At 40.3% G+C, this 17049-nt stretch overlaps 1 protein-coding gene across 2 annotated transcripts in view; it reads right to left on the bottom strand.

Moving 5' to 3' along the window:
- LOC308609616 (neuroligin-4, X-linked) overlaps nucleotides 1–17049 on the bottom strand; it is a 450486-nt gene that overhangs the window by 112150 nt on the left and 321287 nt on the right. For both annotated transcript variants that reach the window (XM_081223341.1, XM_081223342.1), the window contains one exon: nucleotides 13286–13438. In XM_081223341.1, coding sequence (XP_081079467.1) covers nucleotides 13286–13438 — 153 coding nt within the window. The remainder of the gene's footprint in view (nucleotides 1–13285; nucleotides 13439–17049) is intronic.

The following is a 17049-nucleotide window of genomic DNA, read 5'->3' as shown; positions in this document are numbered from 1 at the left end:
AAGAAAATGTGAGATACGGCCCCGTGCATTGCTGGGACAAAGGGATATGTTCTGTAGCCAATGAGGAAAAATGCTTTTGCTTCTTTTAAAACTAGTAGGGAAGTTTTAAAGGTTCAGAATGATCATAATTGTTTGAAATACCCATGCAAAGAGTTGAAGAAGCAAACCTCTATTAGATACCTCTACTGTTTTGGTTTGTTTTTATAACTGTCAAAATCTGATAAAAATATAAAGATATGCAGATTTAGGGCTTCCCCGGTGGGGCAGTGGTTGAGAGTCCGCCTGCCGATGCAGGGGACACGGGTTCGTGCCCCGGTTCGGGAACGTCCCACATGCCGCGGAGCGGCTGGTCCCGTGAACCATGGCCACTGAGCCTGCGCGTCCGGAGCCTGTGCTCCGCAACGGGAGAGGCCACAACAGTGAGAGGCCCGCGTACCGCAAAAAAAAAAAAAAAAAAAAGATACGCAGACTTAAAATACTGTTTAAAACCTTCAGTTTTCATTCAAGGTCAAAGGCACACCACCAGCAAAACTGTCTCCATTGAAGCTAACCTACATGGAATGAAAATAAATCCTCCGCTGATGAGACTAGCATCAGTACATGTTTCGAGGAAAATGAAACCTTTAGTATTTGCGAAAAAGCAACAGCTGCAGAAGGGTTATTAAGCACGATTTCCATAAAATTAGGATGTTGGATGTTGACCACTAGGAGTTCACTCATTCTGCAGTAAAAAAAAAAAAAAAAAAAAAAAATGTTGACGCTCATATACTCTCTCCTTTGTGACTGAGATTTCATTTCACAATGTGAAGGCCAGAACACTGCCAGGAGAAATCATCCAGAAGATGTTTATTCTCTGGTAAACGCTCAGGAGACAAAGACACTGTGAGCTATGACCCCAGCCGGCAAGGAGCTAAGAAATCGGTTACCGGAAGTAAACATCATGCACGTGAAGAAACAAACCTGTACAGAACGGAGTGTGGATTTTTCGGTACAAAACGAGAATGCCATGGTGCCCCCTCATTCTCAGAGAAGGGAAGTATAAATCAGGTGAGTGGTTCTCAACCGGGTTGATGCTTCCCACCCACTCCGCACCAGGGGCCTCTTGGCAACACCTGGAGCCATTTTTGGTTGTCATGACTGTGGGCTGTGAGGTGTTACTGGCATTCTAGAGGGCAGAGGTCAGGGATGTTGTTCACACCCCAAAGGGTACAACGGAAACCCTCCACAAAGAAGAGACACCCATTCTAAATGTCAGCAGTGCAGAGGTCCAGAAACCATGAAATCGACAATATACTTAGAATTAGAGGTCATTTCTTTCCCCAGAACCAGAAGTTAAACAAACAGACAAACAAAATCCTCAAAAATACTAGCAAACCAAGTCCAGCAGCATGTAAAGTGGATTATACACCGTGACCAAGTGGGGATTTACTGCAGGATGCAAGGGCAGTTTAATAGTCAAAAATGGATGAATGTAATATAGCAAGAGAAGAAAAAAAAAAAAAACCACATGACAATGCTTTAAAAAATGAACTCAGGGGCTTCCCTGGTGGCGCAGTGGTTAAGAATCTGCCTGCCAATGCAGGGGACATGGGTTCGAGCCCTGGTCTGGGAAGATCCCACATGCCGCGGAGCAACTAAGCCCGTGCGCCACAACTACTGAGCCTGCGCATCTGGAGCCTGCGCTCCGCAACAGGAGAGGCCGCGACAGTGAGAGGCCCGCGCACCGCGATGAAGAGTGGCCCCCGCTCGCCGCAACTAGAGAAAGCCCTTGCACAGAAACGAAGACCCAACACAGCCATAAATAAATAAATAAATAAATAATAAATTTATTAAAAAAAAATGAACTCAAAAGGGATCTGGTCTAAAACAAGAGCTAAAACTGTATAACTCTTAGAAAAAAATATAGGAATAAAGTGGTGAGCGCTTAGGTTAGGTGAAGACTTCGTATAAGCGACACAAACAGCAAAGGCAGAAAGAGAAAAGAGATAAACTGAACGTCATCGGAATGAAAAACATCTGTGTTTCAAAGGGCACCATCCAAAAAGTGGGAAGAAAACAAAACGAGAGTAAATATTTGCAAGTCCTGTATCTGCTAAGGAACTTGTATCCCGAACACGCCATTTAAAAAACAAGCAAACAAACATAAAAACCCTCTTAACTCAATACTAAAAAGGTACATAGCTCACTCAAACACGGGGAAAGAATATGAGTACACATTCTCCAGGGAAGATACACGAATGGCCAATACTCACATGAGAAGATACTCAATGTCATTAGCCATCAGGGAAATGCACATCAAAAATGGCACCACTTTATACCCACTAGGATGGCTGTAGTCAAAAAGACAGACAAGAACCAGTGCTGGCAAGGATATGGAGAAATTAGAACCCTCAGGCTGGTGGGAATGTAAAATAGTGGAGCCACTTTAGAAAAGAATTTGGAACTTACTTAGCTGATTAAACAGCTTTATCATATGACCCAGCAATTTTACTCCTAGGTTTGTACCCAAGAGAAGCGAATACATATATCCCCACAAAAAACTTGTACATGGATGTTCATAGCATTTTATTCATGATCTCCAAAAAGTGGATACAAACCAAATACAAATCAGAAGACGAATGGATAAAGAAAACATGCTGTATCCATGCAATGGAATAAATATTTGGCCATAAAAAATAACCAAGTACTGATAATATGCTACAACGTGAATGGATCTTGAAAACATCATGTTCAGTGAAAGATGTCAGACACAAAAGAGCACACAGCATATGACTCCCTTTGTATGAAATGCCCAGGAAAGGCAGATCCATAGGGAGAGAGTAGATTAATGGTTGCCTAAGTCTGTGGAGACTGAGAAGAATAAATATTGGGGTTCTCCTTGGAGGGATGAAAACATTCAAAAATTAGGGTGTGTTGATGGTGGTACAACTTTGTGAATATACTAAAGGCCATGGAACTGTACACTTTAAATGCACAACATGGTATATAAACTATTTTAAATAAAGGACACAGACAGTGAAAGGCGGGAGTGGAGACGAACCAGTGGGTCATTTGCAAGAAGATGAAGAAAAATGAGGATGCAGCAAAGGCCACTGAAAGAATTCGGATCGTCCTAGAAAAGGCTAACAATGTATGAGTGGTCCTCAGGAGAACCGTGTTGGTGAACTCTGATTAAAATGGAGGAAGTTAGCAAACTAGAGATAAAGGGGGGAGAAACAGATAAATATGACTAAAATAAATATAACTAAAAAAGTGGATAGCATGGGGAAAAAAGAAATGTAGAAATGGATAAGGCCATTTGCACAAGATTCTTTTTTGGAAAGATGTGAACTCTTATGCCTGGTTTAACAAAGAAGTATTACAGGAAAAGATGGGTGATATTTCCACATGGTATTATAAGTTTATGTTATAAAGACGGGACAAGAGGATATATATATGTATATCCACATATATCTCTCTACATATATCTCTGTATATATATATCTATATATACCTATCTCTATTTATCTCTATAATATATATATACCTATCTCTATGTGTATCTTTATATAATATATACCTAACTCTCTCTATATATCTACATATTTTATATACATATATACCTATCTCCCTATATCAATATCTATCTATCTGTCATATGCCTAAGAAAAAGCACAACTGAGTCATCTAAACCATTATTGGGATATATCAGTAAAGATGTAGCAGCCACTTTGAGAGACAGAAAACATTTCTCAATCCAAACTGGAAACAATTCTTTATTCCAAAATTGTTTTCCCAACTCCGGTACAAATCTTAGGTGTCTTTGGTAGAATTGGTAGTGTTTCTCAGGGAGATGATCTCATACCTCTGTCTAGAGTGAAATGTGTCTCCTTATAATAATGCATGTATTCAAGCCACCTGTGGATGACTAGCCCCACTGCACAGGACACAGCCTTTTTCCCCATAATATCAGAGCCTAGAATAAAAGCCTCTGTACTGAACACAACAAAAACCAGTGCCTGCAGTCTCAAATAATTAAAGGGATCAAGAGTCTTGCAATTGATTTATTTGCATGAAGACCCCAGCTCATCCATGTCTAATGGCTGTTATGTCAGAAGAATGCTGCATTTACCATTCTAAAATAGTTCTGATTTTTTTCTTTTTTTTTGCGGTACGCGGGCCTCTCACTGTTGTGGCCTCTCCCGTTGCGGGGCACAGGCTCCGGACACGCAGGCTCAGCGGCCATGGCTCACGGGCCCAGCCGCTCCGCGGCATGTGGGATCTTCCCGGATGGGGGCACGAACCCGTGTCCCCTGCATCGGCAGGAGGACTCTCAACCACTGTGCCACCAGGGAAGCCCTATAGTTCTGATTTTTTATACTGAGAATTGCACACTTCTTTCCAAAGAGCTATTATTATTATTTCTTTTAATCAAAGGAAAAACTGCCCTACCCATTAGATGGGACTTACCCTATCCCTCTGTTACTATGTAATCTTATTTGAAAAATACATTTTACATTGTTAAATGCACGGTGTATCTGCCGTTTCTGCATTACGTTTTGATGCCTAAGACATTCACTTCGATCCTTATGCCCCCAAGGATTTATTTTCATAAAGCCCATGACTGATTGACGTGTGATTGGACAAAACTAGGAGAGTTATATTAGAATAGAATATGCCCTTTGCGGTATCACTGCCGTGGTGAGTGTGGACATGTGCATATTCATTCCACGCTTCCTGTAAACACGCAATCCATACTTCCAGGCAAATGTGCGGGGGAAAAAAGAGAAAAATGATCTGCAGGCCACAATTTGTATAGTCCTGGAGTGTTTCAGCCTCTGTGGTCTTTAAAAGTCCCACTCTGATTGCCTCTTAGAGATTTTTCAATGATCTGACTTGGAAAGATTAATTCCTTGAATACACCTAGGGGAGGAAGAAAACGTACATAGGAAGAATGCAGGTATTTCTCTTTCAGGCATTGTTTAAAAACCATTTATCTGATGGAACGATTGCCAGAGACTTAATATCTAGCTCACCCCAATCAAGCTAATGGATCTTGGCTCTTAAATTCAAGACTCCTCCTTGGAACTTTCCAGTTTCTACGCTGCCCCATACTCAAATGCCCACCACACCTTTCCCTTTCATTCAGAGTGATGTTTATGTGTGTTTTTCCCCATGAAGACAGACACCCCTTTATCCTAATCAACGAAAAATGATCAACCCTTCTTTTGCTAGGTGAGAAGCAGAATGAGGAAAGCATACAAAGCAGAGATAGTGGTTTCTTTCATGCAGAATGGATCATCTTAAGAGACTCTGTTTTGGATGTAAACATGTCCAGGAAAAGAGCATTTTAAAAAAGTGTATATACCCCGTGTGATTATTACTGACATGACACCCTGGAATCAATTAACTGGAAAATGCGTGCTTATTAAATATAATAAGAGTATCCAAGCATCAAGTGCATCGGGGCATTGTGATTTCCAAAAATGGCTACGCATGTACAAGTAACAGGCCAACTTCTTTTAAGAAATTCTGAATCGTTCATAAAGAGATCGAGGAAATTCCCCGTCGCACACGCTAGTCAATAATTTTGTGCATTTGAGATTGAAAAAAAAAGTCTTTTCTGCCTCCTCATCACCACCCGCATCCTTTCACATTGTCTTTATTTGCTGCGGACTTTTACTTTCCTCTGTGGCCTCTGTCAACCTCACAGCGAGGGATGCTTTTTGTTCTGGTGCTCATATCAACCTCTGCATAAAAGGCATCTGTCTCATGTCAGGGTCTTTATTCCACTGCAGAGGCTTCCACATCTACCCCCCGCCGTGTGCCTGCAAAATCCCAGAGGCAAGAGGGATCATCCACAGCCAAGCCAATTCCTTAATTGCAGAACAAATCAAATTAATGCAATGGGCATTTTTAGCCACCAGGAGGCAGAAGAGGAAAACCCAAGTAAAGGATCATGGATACAAAACCTGGCTATGATGTTTTTGTCCAGAGTTCTGGTTCTCATCAACACACGAGCAACAACAGAGTCCAGACTACAGCATTTCCGAATGAGTATTAAATGCACAGAGAGTTGTGGATGAAGATGATGAAAGACATTGGGGGGGGGGGCCGGGCAAAGGGGAAGCATCTTGTTTATTTTCTTTTTTGCATAACTTTAGGATCAGGGAAGCTATGCCAGCCCTCCCTTCCCCCATGCACATGTGTCCATCCTATGACTGTGCTATCTAGGGGGTATACCTCCCTCTAACCCTCAGTCCGTCTTGAGCCACATCAGGGAGCTTTGCAGAAATGAGTCCAGGAGACTGTTACCACGCTGGCCGATCACCTCCCCCGCCCACCACAGAGGGTCTTATTCTAAGGGCTTTCAATCTTTCCGTCCACCCTCTTTCCGTTCTGGGGCTGTGACTGGTCCCACGTCAAGTGCCTGGCCTCTGCCTCCCCCATTTTCTCACACTTCTCCCAAACTCCCTGTACGTTTCCACTTTATCTTTTCCCTCAGTGCAATACTTCATCCTTCCTGTCTACCCATTTAGCTTCTTACAGCATTCTTCCATCCCTGAATAATGCACAGTTTCTCTCTGAGGATGGATAAAGGAAGCTTTTCCCGGTCACAGATCTGATCAGGGGAAATCTGAGCAGAGAGGGAAGAGGATGGACTTAGGGGGTAGCATGGAGATCCTTGAAGGGAAAGACGATATTTTTTTCTTTATAGATACCTTGATGAACTTTTGACTTGATAAGGAAGATGTGTTCCATGAGTGATTTAAAAGAAAATCCGACCCAATCGAAAAATGGGCAGAAGACCTAAATAGACATTTCTCCAAAGAAGACATACAGATGGCCAACAGGCCCATGAAAGGATGCTCAACATCACTAATTATCAGAGAAACGGAAATCAAAACTACCATGAGGTACCACCTCACACCGGTCAGAATGGTCATCACCAAAAAGTCTACAAACAATAAATGCTGGAGAGGGTGTGGAGAAAAGGGAACCCTCCTACACTGTTGGTGGAAATGTAAACTGGTACAGCCACTATGGAGAACTGTATGGAGGTTCTGCAAAAAACTAAAAATAGAGCTACCATACGATCCAGAAATCCCACTCCTCAGCATATATCTGGAGAAAACCATAATTCAAAAAGATACATGCATCCCAATGTTCACAGCAGCCCTATTGACAATGGCCAAGACATGGAAACAACCTAAATGTCCACAGACAGATGAATGGATAAGAAGTTGTGGTGTGTACACACACACACACACCACACACACACACACACAATGGGATAGTACTCAGCCATAAAAAAGAATGAAATAATGCCATTTGCAGTGACATGGATGGACGTAGAGATGATCATACTAAGTGAAGTGAGTCAGACACAGAAAGACAAATATCATATAATATCACTTATATGTGGAATCTAAAAACATGGTACGAATGAACTTATTGACAAAACAGAAATAAGAGTAACAAATGTAGAAAACAAACTTATGGTTACCTGGGGATGGGGGGTGAGGGATAAATTGGGAGATTGGGATTGACATATACACACTACTGTATATAAAATCGATAACTAATAAGGACCTTCTGTACCGCACAAGGGATTCTACTCAATACTCTGTAAGGACCTATATGGGAATAAAATCTAAAAAAGAGTGGGTATATGTGTATGTATAACGGATTCACTTTGCTGTACAGCAGAAACTAACACAACATTGTAAATTAACTATACTCCCATAAAAATTAATTAAAAAAAAAGAAAATCTGTAGTAAAAGATAAAAACAAAGAAAAGAAAAGAAAAGAAAAAGAATTCTTAGGGGAAAAAATGGTGAAAGTACCCAATAGTAAACGTCTTTAACTCCCAAGTGAAAGAGAAATATAAATCGGAAATTGACATTTTTCAGCAGCGGTACATAAGGCATGTTAGAACCACTAAATACCCCTGATGCAAACTGCTTGTGCACACGTGGAATTCAGATCATAGCTCTTTGAAGGCAGGTATCAAGCCTCTCCTCCAATGATTCCGGACCCCTTTTATGAAAGGAATCTGACATGGAACAGCAATATATCAAACAGGTAAAGGTGAAACTGCTCTGGCCGATGTCAAAGGGCATCCTCCCAATGCCAGCCCAGCCAGCTTCCATTTCAATGGAGACTAAGACCCCACAAAGGAGACCAGAATGCCACGTGGCCACGCCATTCCAGCATGCATAGAGCTCAAGTCATGCGCCTTTCATTCAAATGCTCTTCCTGCTCTGCATTTATTTCAAACCATTTCCATCTTACATTTAAAGTTATGACACCAATGAACAAAAGTAGTCTTATGCAATTAATAACCTTAAAGAGAAAGGCAACTTCAGAAACACCATTACACAACCTTCCCTGAGACAAAAACTTTGAGGGTAGCTACACTTCTTGAAAAAATGAATAGGTCTTTCTGATGCTTTTTTAATCCTTGAAAAAGTCAGTTATATAAACCTATGGACAACATTTCAAAAGACTATAAGATACCTGTCAGGTGAGAAATCCACTGAAGTTGACACAGCAGGGAAGGGGACAGGGCACAACCTCTGAAAGAATGACATAGCCCTTAAGGATTTGACATAAACTGATGAGAATCAATTAGGTCCAAGATGGTGGAAGATTTGACTTCCAGTGGACCTTGAGCCTCGTTAAATGCCCACTGTAATACATGAGCATCTAAACGACATACCTATAGGCACCAGGACAGTTCCGAGGCCAACCATAAAGGGCCAAAATGTCGGTGGTGGCCCAATTCCTGGAAATCTCCACCACCTCCCTAAAATACTTGGAATAATCCTCCCACTCATTAGCCTATGAAATTACCCAGCCCATAAAAACTAACCACCCCATATTTCGTGGCCTCTTGCTTTCTGAGATGGCCCACACGCTGTCTGTGGAGCGTGTTTCTCCCAAGGCTGTTCTCGCCTTTTGAGACAGACTGCATTCTGTCTATGGAATGTGTATCTCTCTAAATAATTCCACTTCTTACCTATCACTTTGTCTCTCACTGAATTCTTTCTGCACTGAGACATAAAGAACCTGAGCTTCATTCAGTTCTGAGACCAGGTGTGTGATCTCAATCAAAAGACAGTGGGTTCAAGTCCTATTGTGGGTTCTGGCTGAGTTTGAGTCCCGGCCCATAGGTTCAAGTCCTAATCTGGGTTATGCGGTTTCAAAGTCATTCTCTGGGTCAACTGTCTTAATTCCATTTATTGGCCACAGACAGCAACAAGGCAACAGAATGGGCGTAAGAGGTTAGACACCTGACTAGCTGATAAAGCCTTAGATCTACTGTGTCTGAGAGCTTTGATTTTACAAATGCCATCGTTGGGCCCATGCACCATAGTAGACCATCAATGATGATTTGATGAAAATGCATCAGCGATGAAGGACCCACTTTGAGGAACATAAGAATACAGTGTAAGCATCGAATCACAATTTTGTATCTAGATCAACCATAGGCACATCTGACGTTTTGTGCGATGAGAGAAGCTGGATCTGATATAAAGATTTGCACTGTTTCCTACGGCAGTTCGGCTAATTAACACTGTTAGACCAGGGTTCCAATCCCTGTACCACTGTGAGTCCATCCCATCACCTCTGAGCCTTTGTTTCCCCAAAAGTAAGATAAGGGAACCCTTCCAAGGGAGTGTATGAGGATTAAATGAAGGAGCATCGACAATGTCCAGGGATGGCCACACCACGGGCTCTCCATGAGTTTCGTGGTAAGGCATATAGAGAAGACTGTTTCAAAGCAAAATAGTTTAAAGCCTGCAGGAGGCACCAAATCATAGGATAACCAAAAAGGTAATACCCTCTCAGCTAAACTAAAATCAGCATTTGAATGGAGGTCTAAGTAACCAACTGAAGATGCAAATTAGAGACAATTAACGAAGGAAAGCAAAGGTAAGAGCCACCCATAAATAAATTCCAGGTATTTCCATCAATAAGCCTCAGCCAGGAGATTCCTCTTATATAGCAATGGTCTTTGAACAATCATCATGAACAAAAATAGAGGCACTCAAGTTTTAGCTATGTATGCTTTCCTAATGACAAAGGTATACAGCAAGACCAACAGGAAATATGCTTTAAAAAGAGATCTCCTTTGAAAATAAATGGACCACCAGTTTGTTCATTAGACCTTGTGTGGGTATGAATAATTACTTTATAGCTGTGATGGTGCAGCCCAGTTGGCCTGGAATAATCCCAGTTTATTAAGAGCATTATTAACCATTTTCAAAGTGTCCTGGATTAGATAATAAATTTACATGCTCATTGGCTAGCAAGGTTGTGTGACGCACTTCTGATTGAAGAAAATATTCATTGTTCAAAAAGCACGTGTGAAGATCCTGTCATCTGTGTCTTATTACGAGCGTCTTATCATTGCTTTTGTTTAATTAAGCTGGCTCCGTTGAGACGTCAGTATTGGACAGATGTTACCGTTTCGGCCAGTCGCAATTTTTTTCAGGGGATCAACAGTGATGTCAATAAGATGTCCAAGGCTATTAATAACACTGGAAGTGATCACCTGTCTGGGTTCACTGGTTCCTAGTGCTGGGCTATGAAACTTCACGTACATAAACCCATTGGATGTTTATATGGTACGTACAACAGCCTTGCCAGAGAGAGAATGGGACTACCTTTCAGAGAGTCTCCGAAAAAATCAGCTGACTTTCTCAATGTCACACCACAGACACCAAGTCGTTCATTCTCATCTCATTATAAAAATCTATGTTCTCTCCACGCCAGCCTCCTGCTTCCCTCTGACTATCATCCGTCTTCCTAAACCTTTCTTTTGGGTAGGAAAACAGCATTTGTTACTCTGTAAAAGAACGGTCCTCATCGCAAACGATGCTTTTCCATTCCTTGGGCAGAAAAATAGCATTTATGCATTTATTACTTTTGAAAAAAAAACCTCAAACACTATTTCAACATTTTGGTAAAAAAACATCTATTCCTATCACAGTGCTAATGGACAGGATCATGACCGTGCATGCTGTACCATTTTACTGGATCCTTTCTAAAAATATCTGGATGCCAAGGGTCTGAAATAGTTTTCGAGAGTGGTACTAGTGATTTCCTACAAGCAAAAAGTAAATGTCCACCGCACAGTTCTCCAGAGGATGGTAGCCCATGCAAGATCCCTGACGACAATAAACCAAGTCCCATTTAAAAAATCTCTATCACCCTGTATAATCAGCAAAGTTGGCACACTGCACTCCATCAGATAAAAGGGGGTCTGTGGTGCTGAGCTTCACACTAACTCATTCGCGGAATGTAAATAGACTGGCTTGGAGATGCTAAATTGCTTCTTTTATTTCCATGCCATAACTCTCACAGCCCTCTGTTATCTTACCAAGATTTTTTCTTTTTAACTCTCGGCAGCAAACGGTAAAATTAAAATTGTTCAATGAGAAAAGTTCTATAAGCAAGCTTTTTTCTTCTTTTCTTAAAAAAAAAAAATGAAGGTGTATATAATTCCCACAGTACTTTTCCAGATTCACAAATGGGCCAAATAGATAAGAGATCACTGTGTAAAGCTGCTTAATACCAGTTTGGCGTTAAACGGGGGAGAAAATCGATTTCTTTTGAAACCTAACCTTTTAAGTCACATCACCACCGTGTTGTGCAGGCAGGAGGATGCTTTGTTGTTCCCCTGAAGCAAGGACTTACCCAAAGCCCATTGCTTTGTTCAGAAAGCAGCGCCCAGGGCTGGTGATGCTACCGAGGGACACCCACACTGCCCTCTTTGAAAGGGCTGTTAGCAGGAAGCCCCGGTCCGTGGCTTCCTTGGCCCACCTCTTCCTTAGAATGGACCTTTTGTAAAACATCAAGAAACAGCATTTCCGGTTTCAAACACCAGTAGCCAAAGCAACTAGCCAGAGGCTTCTGGAAAACATTCAGAGAGGCATGCCATCCTCTCTGTCCAACACGAACGGAAATCATTCCACAGAGATCTGGCTCCTAGCACCGACAAGAAAAGAAAAGGAAATAAAAACCACAAAACACGAAGGCTCTAGACTCTGAGGCTTTTTGTTGCGTTTCATCCTAAAACCCTGAAATTTCCAGTACTTTATCGATGCTCCAAAACGCCCAACTTTGCAAACATCTGTGGGTGATGTGCGTTTCTAAATTAGAAGGTCATCTACAACTCATCCCCTTACTCCAAGGTCTTCCATAGGTGAATGTTTTCAGTAGTGAATGAAATAAAAGGCTCAGAACAAAATTAAAACATCAAGTTGAAAATAAAATATTCTTAGTGATACTTGCCTCTTTGGAGAAAACATTTCAGCCCTGTTTCTTATTTGAAACCGGTCCGTTGGTCCATTTTATTTTTCATATCTTTTACCATAACCATCCTGTGACATACAGATCTCATTCTCATAGCCACCCTGCTGTAAACTCAATTTTCTGCATCCCCTCAATGCATTTTTGCCTTGAAAACGAACGTTGTTACATAGGCTAGGAATATTATTCATGAACTGACCAAGAACACGCTAAACCACAGAAGAAGGTAAGCTTCAAAATATTAACTTCAAACTATGTTATTTTTTTTTCCAACCCCCAGTTGGGGAAAAACGAATTTAACACCGAAACAACGCAGAGCTGCTCTTGAATCCCTATGCACTTGGCCAATGTCCTTTCATCATAAATCATAACATTTACATAAAATGAAAAGCCATCCAATTACAAAATTCAAATAGGAGGATTCCATCTCACATAAACGCAACAGCCATGCAACTCTTCAAGATACGACAGACACAGACAACGCATTAAGGAATTAAGTAACAGATTTTCTGACCAACCATTAACTGATTAACACACCTACAAAACCACAAAAGAAAGCTAATGTCTGTGGCCATTATCGACCATTACCAAGTTATCACCTATGACCAAATGCGTTATCAGACACGTCTCCAGACTGTGTTCATTCCACAGGGTTAGGTCGGCTAAGCCCACAGAAAGAAACGTGCTTTCAATAAAGTATCGTGTTCATTTGATCACCCTGGAGGCTGCATGTGTTTGAGGCGGATCCTAGGAAACGAAATTCCTGGATTCAAAAGTGCAAACTTTAAACAACAACAAACAAACAAAACAGACGGCGCTGCATGAACATTAAGGGACACATATATCTTGCAGCATGAAGTGAGCTCTGTGTAGTAGAAATTTCTAGGAATTAGAGTAACACAGTTGGAATCAACGAGCCCCAAACCAAAAGCAGAACTTCCTCACGGCCTCCTGTGCGGTGCTCAGCACGACGGAGTCACTCACCGAGAATCCCCAGGCGGTAGTTAACTGTGATCACGATGACGTTGCCGTAGCTCGCGAGAATACTACCGTCAATCAAGTTGCCCGTGCCCTCCATGTAAGACCCGCCATGGATGTACACCATTACTGGCTTCTTACTGTTCTGATCATGGATGTCTGGAAAAGAAAGCCAAGTAAGGAAACACAATAAAACATCATGCTGATTCACCGATGCTAAATCAAGGGCAAAGGACGTGGGTGACTTTTCCTAGTTTAGACTGGACTCAGTCACATGGCCCTTTTAAAATTAGCTATGTTCTTGGTAAGATGGCCTAACGAAAATGGTCAATGTTGTTATATTTTCTACTCACAGAAATGATGCAGGCATTGGAAGGAACGTGTATGCAGGTGTAGGTTTCTGTATGTACCTACAACACTAAAAATGCAAGGATGGAGATGAAATACATCTTCCCTAAAGAGTGCTCAAACCCTAGAAGGGCATCTATTACAAAATATATTTTTTATCATCTAACTAAGTGTGAAATCAACGTCAAAATTATAATTTACTTTTACTGTAACTTCTATCTTCAGTCAAAGATGAGCTTATAGATTCATTTTCAACTTAACAACGAGAACAGAAAACTAGTAGTGAAACTGTAAAGCTCTCAATACAGGGCACATGATGACAAAAAACAAATAAATGGTTAAACATGATCAACAGGACAGAAATGTGTAAAAACAAAACAAAATGTCCAAGCAAGTGTTTTTTCTCTAATTTACTGATTGCAGTAATATCCCAACTTAAGTGACAAAAAAAAAAAAAAAAAAGAGAGAGAGAGAGGAGAGCTGGAATAAAAATGGCACAAGATTCCAACCTCAAGATGAAAGTTTGGCAATGCTACATATTTTTACAGGGAATATAAACTCCCATTGTTACTTGCAACCAGAGTACCCAGAGTCATTATTATTTTATTTAACAATGATGTGAAAATCCTATTTTGCAATGTTCTGGGACAACAGAAGTTTGGAGACCATATGTCCATTTGTAGAGCCTACTTTCTGAAAAGTTGTGATTAAGTAACTTGTTTGGTGTAGATCATTCCTTGGGCTTTACTTTTAATACTGAAGAATCCTGACCTGGATTCTAATGATTTCTGGATATTTATGTATGTATATACATATATATGTGTGTGTCATTTAAATATCTGTATATCAAAAGAAAACCAAATGTATCCATGTACATTTTATTTTCATTTTTTCTTAAATAAAAACTTTTTTTTCCCTAATTCATGGAGACACTTTTGAACGATCAGAAAGGAATTTTAAGGAAACAAACCACCCTTTGGATGGTGGCTGCATATAAAAGGAATTATGATCATGATCTCAAAACAGGGTCCTGGCTGCCACCATACAGCATCCAGAAGGCAAAAGAAACCCAGGGGTCACAGTCAAGTGCAGAAAAAAGTGTCAAGGTGCCCATGTGTCTGCAGATATTTAATCTGCCGCAGAACACTATTTTCTCCTGTAAAACTTAAATAGGAAGTAAAAATCATTTTTTAATCCTTCACTTATCATATGCTATGTGGAATTTTTAAACAAATCACTGTCCCTATAGGCGTCTGGCGTTTTACACTATCCACCCCTCTCTCTGGACTCTGATTTGCTGTGTCGGCCCTTATTTATGTTACCATGCTGCAGTAGGCTGCACGCTACTCCACTGTGGGAAAGGAAGAAGTTGAGATCTTGAGGGCTGCTTTACGGGGTTCCCTCAGAGAAAACGTTAGGGTAACAGCTCTTACCTCCGAGACACAAAGAACAAGGTTCTCATGACGTTGAGGAAGAAATAACCAGATGCCAGATTCATTCAAAGTTAAAAAAATAATCACAGTTTCTTGGTATTAAAGGAAAACTAGATGGCATGGTAACCGTCATAAAGGTGACTGGTGAGCACTGTGAAAACAGATCCTAATGATCAAAAGGGAAAAATACACTGAAAAGCCAGAAAAGAGCAAGATGCAAATTAACACCCATAGTTGGCTATATAGGTATACGGAGAAAACTACAGGTGTTCTGAGGCCTCACAAAGGAAAGGCTAGCTGCTGATTCAGGTGCAGGTATGATACTACAGGGCCATCAGAAGAACTTTCTTAGAGGGTTATTAGAAGCAGAAAGAACCCTATGAATGCAGGTTAGAAAAAAAAAATTAACTAACAGTAGTGTTGAGAGAACAGCGGGCATGAGAAAGCGACATGGGCAAAACTTCTTTTCTTGTAGAGCCACTGATTGATGAAAAAAATCAAAGAGGGCAGGAAAACCAAGCAAGTGACAAAAAGGGACTCTGAGGGCAGTTTTGCTTCCCAGAAAGGATAGCTCCCCACTGCACTTTAAACTGCCTTTCAGCCAGAGAACCAAAGGTCCATCGAGGGCCTTCAACATTTTAAGGTAAATAAACGGAGATCCATGCATTTTGCTACTCGGATGGGAAAAACATGTTTTCACCCAGCCTACACAGCCTTAGAGCCAGCAAAGCCTGACTTTAAACATTTTTTTTCTTTTTTCTAAACCATTTATTCTGCTGAAGGAAGAGGATACAACACGTTAATGATGGTTTAGATGTCATGTTAGCTTCCATCTTTAAAAATAAAATCACTTTACTTCTAGTGTATAATCTGTCAAACAATTTGAGATCCTTCAAGAAGAAACTCTCCACAACAGCTAAACATTTTTTTGGGGAAAAATGTTCTTAAAGCAGCTGTGGTGTGAAGACAAAGATGCATAGATTTAACTTTTTGACAAATTTCAATTCCACGCCCCCCCCTTTTTTTTTTCTTTAAAGCTGCTAAAAGGCAGTTCTGAAAGAAACAACATCTCTTTAAGACACTTTTTTCATGTATTTTACTGTGAGCCAGAGAAGATTCTTTGAAAACCCTATTTTGGAATCAGTACGTTTGAAAAAAAAAAAAAAACAGTAAAAACAAACAAAAACGGAAATGCCAGCCCCCTGAAAAGTTCTACTGAGGTGTCTCACTGTCCACAGAAGAAATTAAGACCAAAGCTCCAAAATACAAAATTATAAAATAACATTCGGAAGGAAGAAAAGAAAGCATACATGCATGTTTTTAAAATTTCATTTTCTCTTCTTGTGACCAAGCCAAAAAAAAAAAAAAAGAAAAAGAAAAAGAAAAAGAGTTTCCTTGTAAATGGCATTTTGTTACCCACTTCATACTGAGAAACATTTATACATGTTCTCCCAGGTGATTTGCAGTCATCTACATGGTCATTGGGATTAAAAATGACAGTGGTTTCCAAACAAGAAGAAAATAAAGCACACAAAAGTGTACTCACTGCAGATAAGGGAGGAAAAACAGGTTGAAATGAAAAAAAAAAAAAAAAAAAAAAAGAACGATAGATATAAAATCATGCACCAAGGTCGAGCTTTGAAAAAAACAAAAAATACCTTCATCTTCACCACGGTCATTACTGGTTATATCATCAGCGTTTTTCTTTGTGTTGGCTCCTGGTGTCATATTGAGAAGGAAAATAAAGGGAAAAAAGAGAATTCAAAAACAACAGGTTTGCAAAAAAGTCAGAAGAAAGAGAGATACTACCCAGTAAAAGAAAAAATAATAATGTCATACAAAAAGTTGAAATCTGTTACATTTGGATTTCAAAAACATGAAATAGGGAGATGCAAAATGCATATAAACATAAATATGTCAACAAGAACAAATTCAAAATGTTACTTGCAAAAAATATTAGATACTCTGTAAAAATGCAGTTTGGGGGTT

Source organism: Mesoplodon bidens, assembly GCF_964165515.1.
Source record: "Mesoplodon bidens genome assembly, chromosome: Y".
Lineage (NCBI taxonomy): Eukaryota > Metazoa > Chordata > Mammalia > Artiodactyla > Ziphiidae > Mesoplodon > Mesoplodon bidens.
This window is presented reverse-complemented; position numbering and strand designations above follow the sequence as displayed.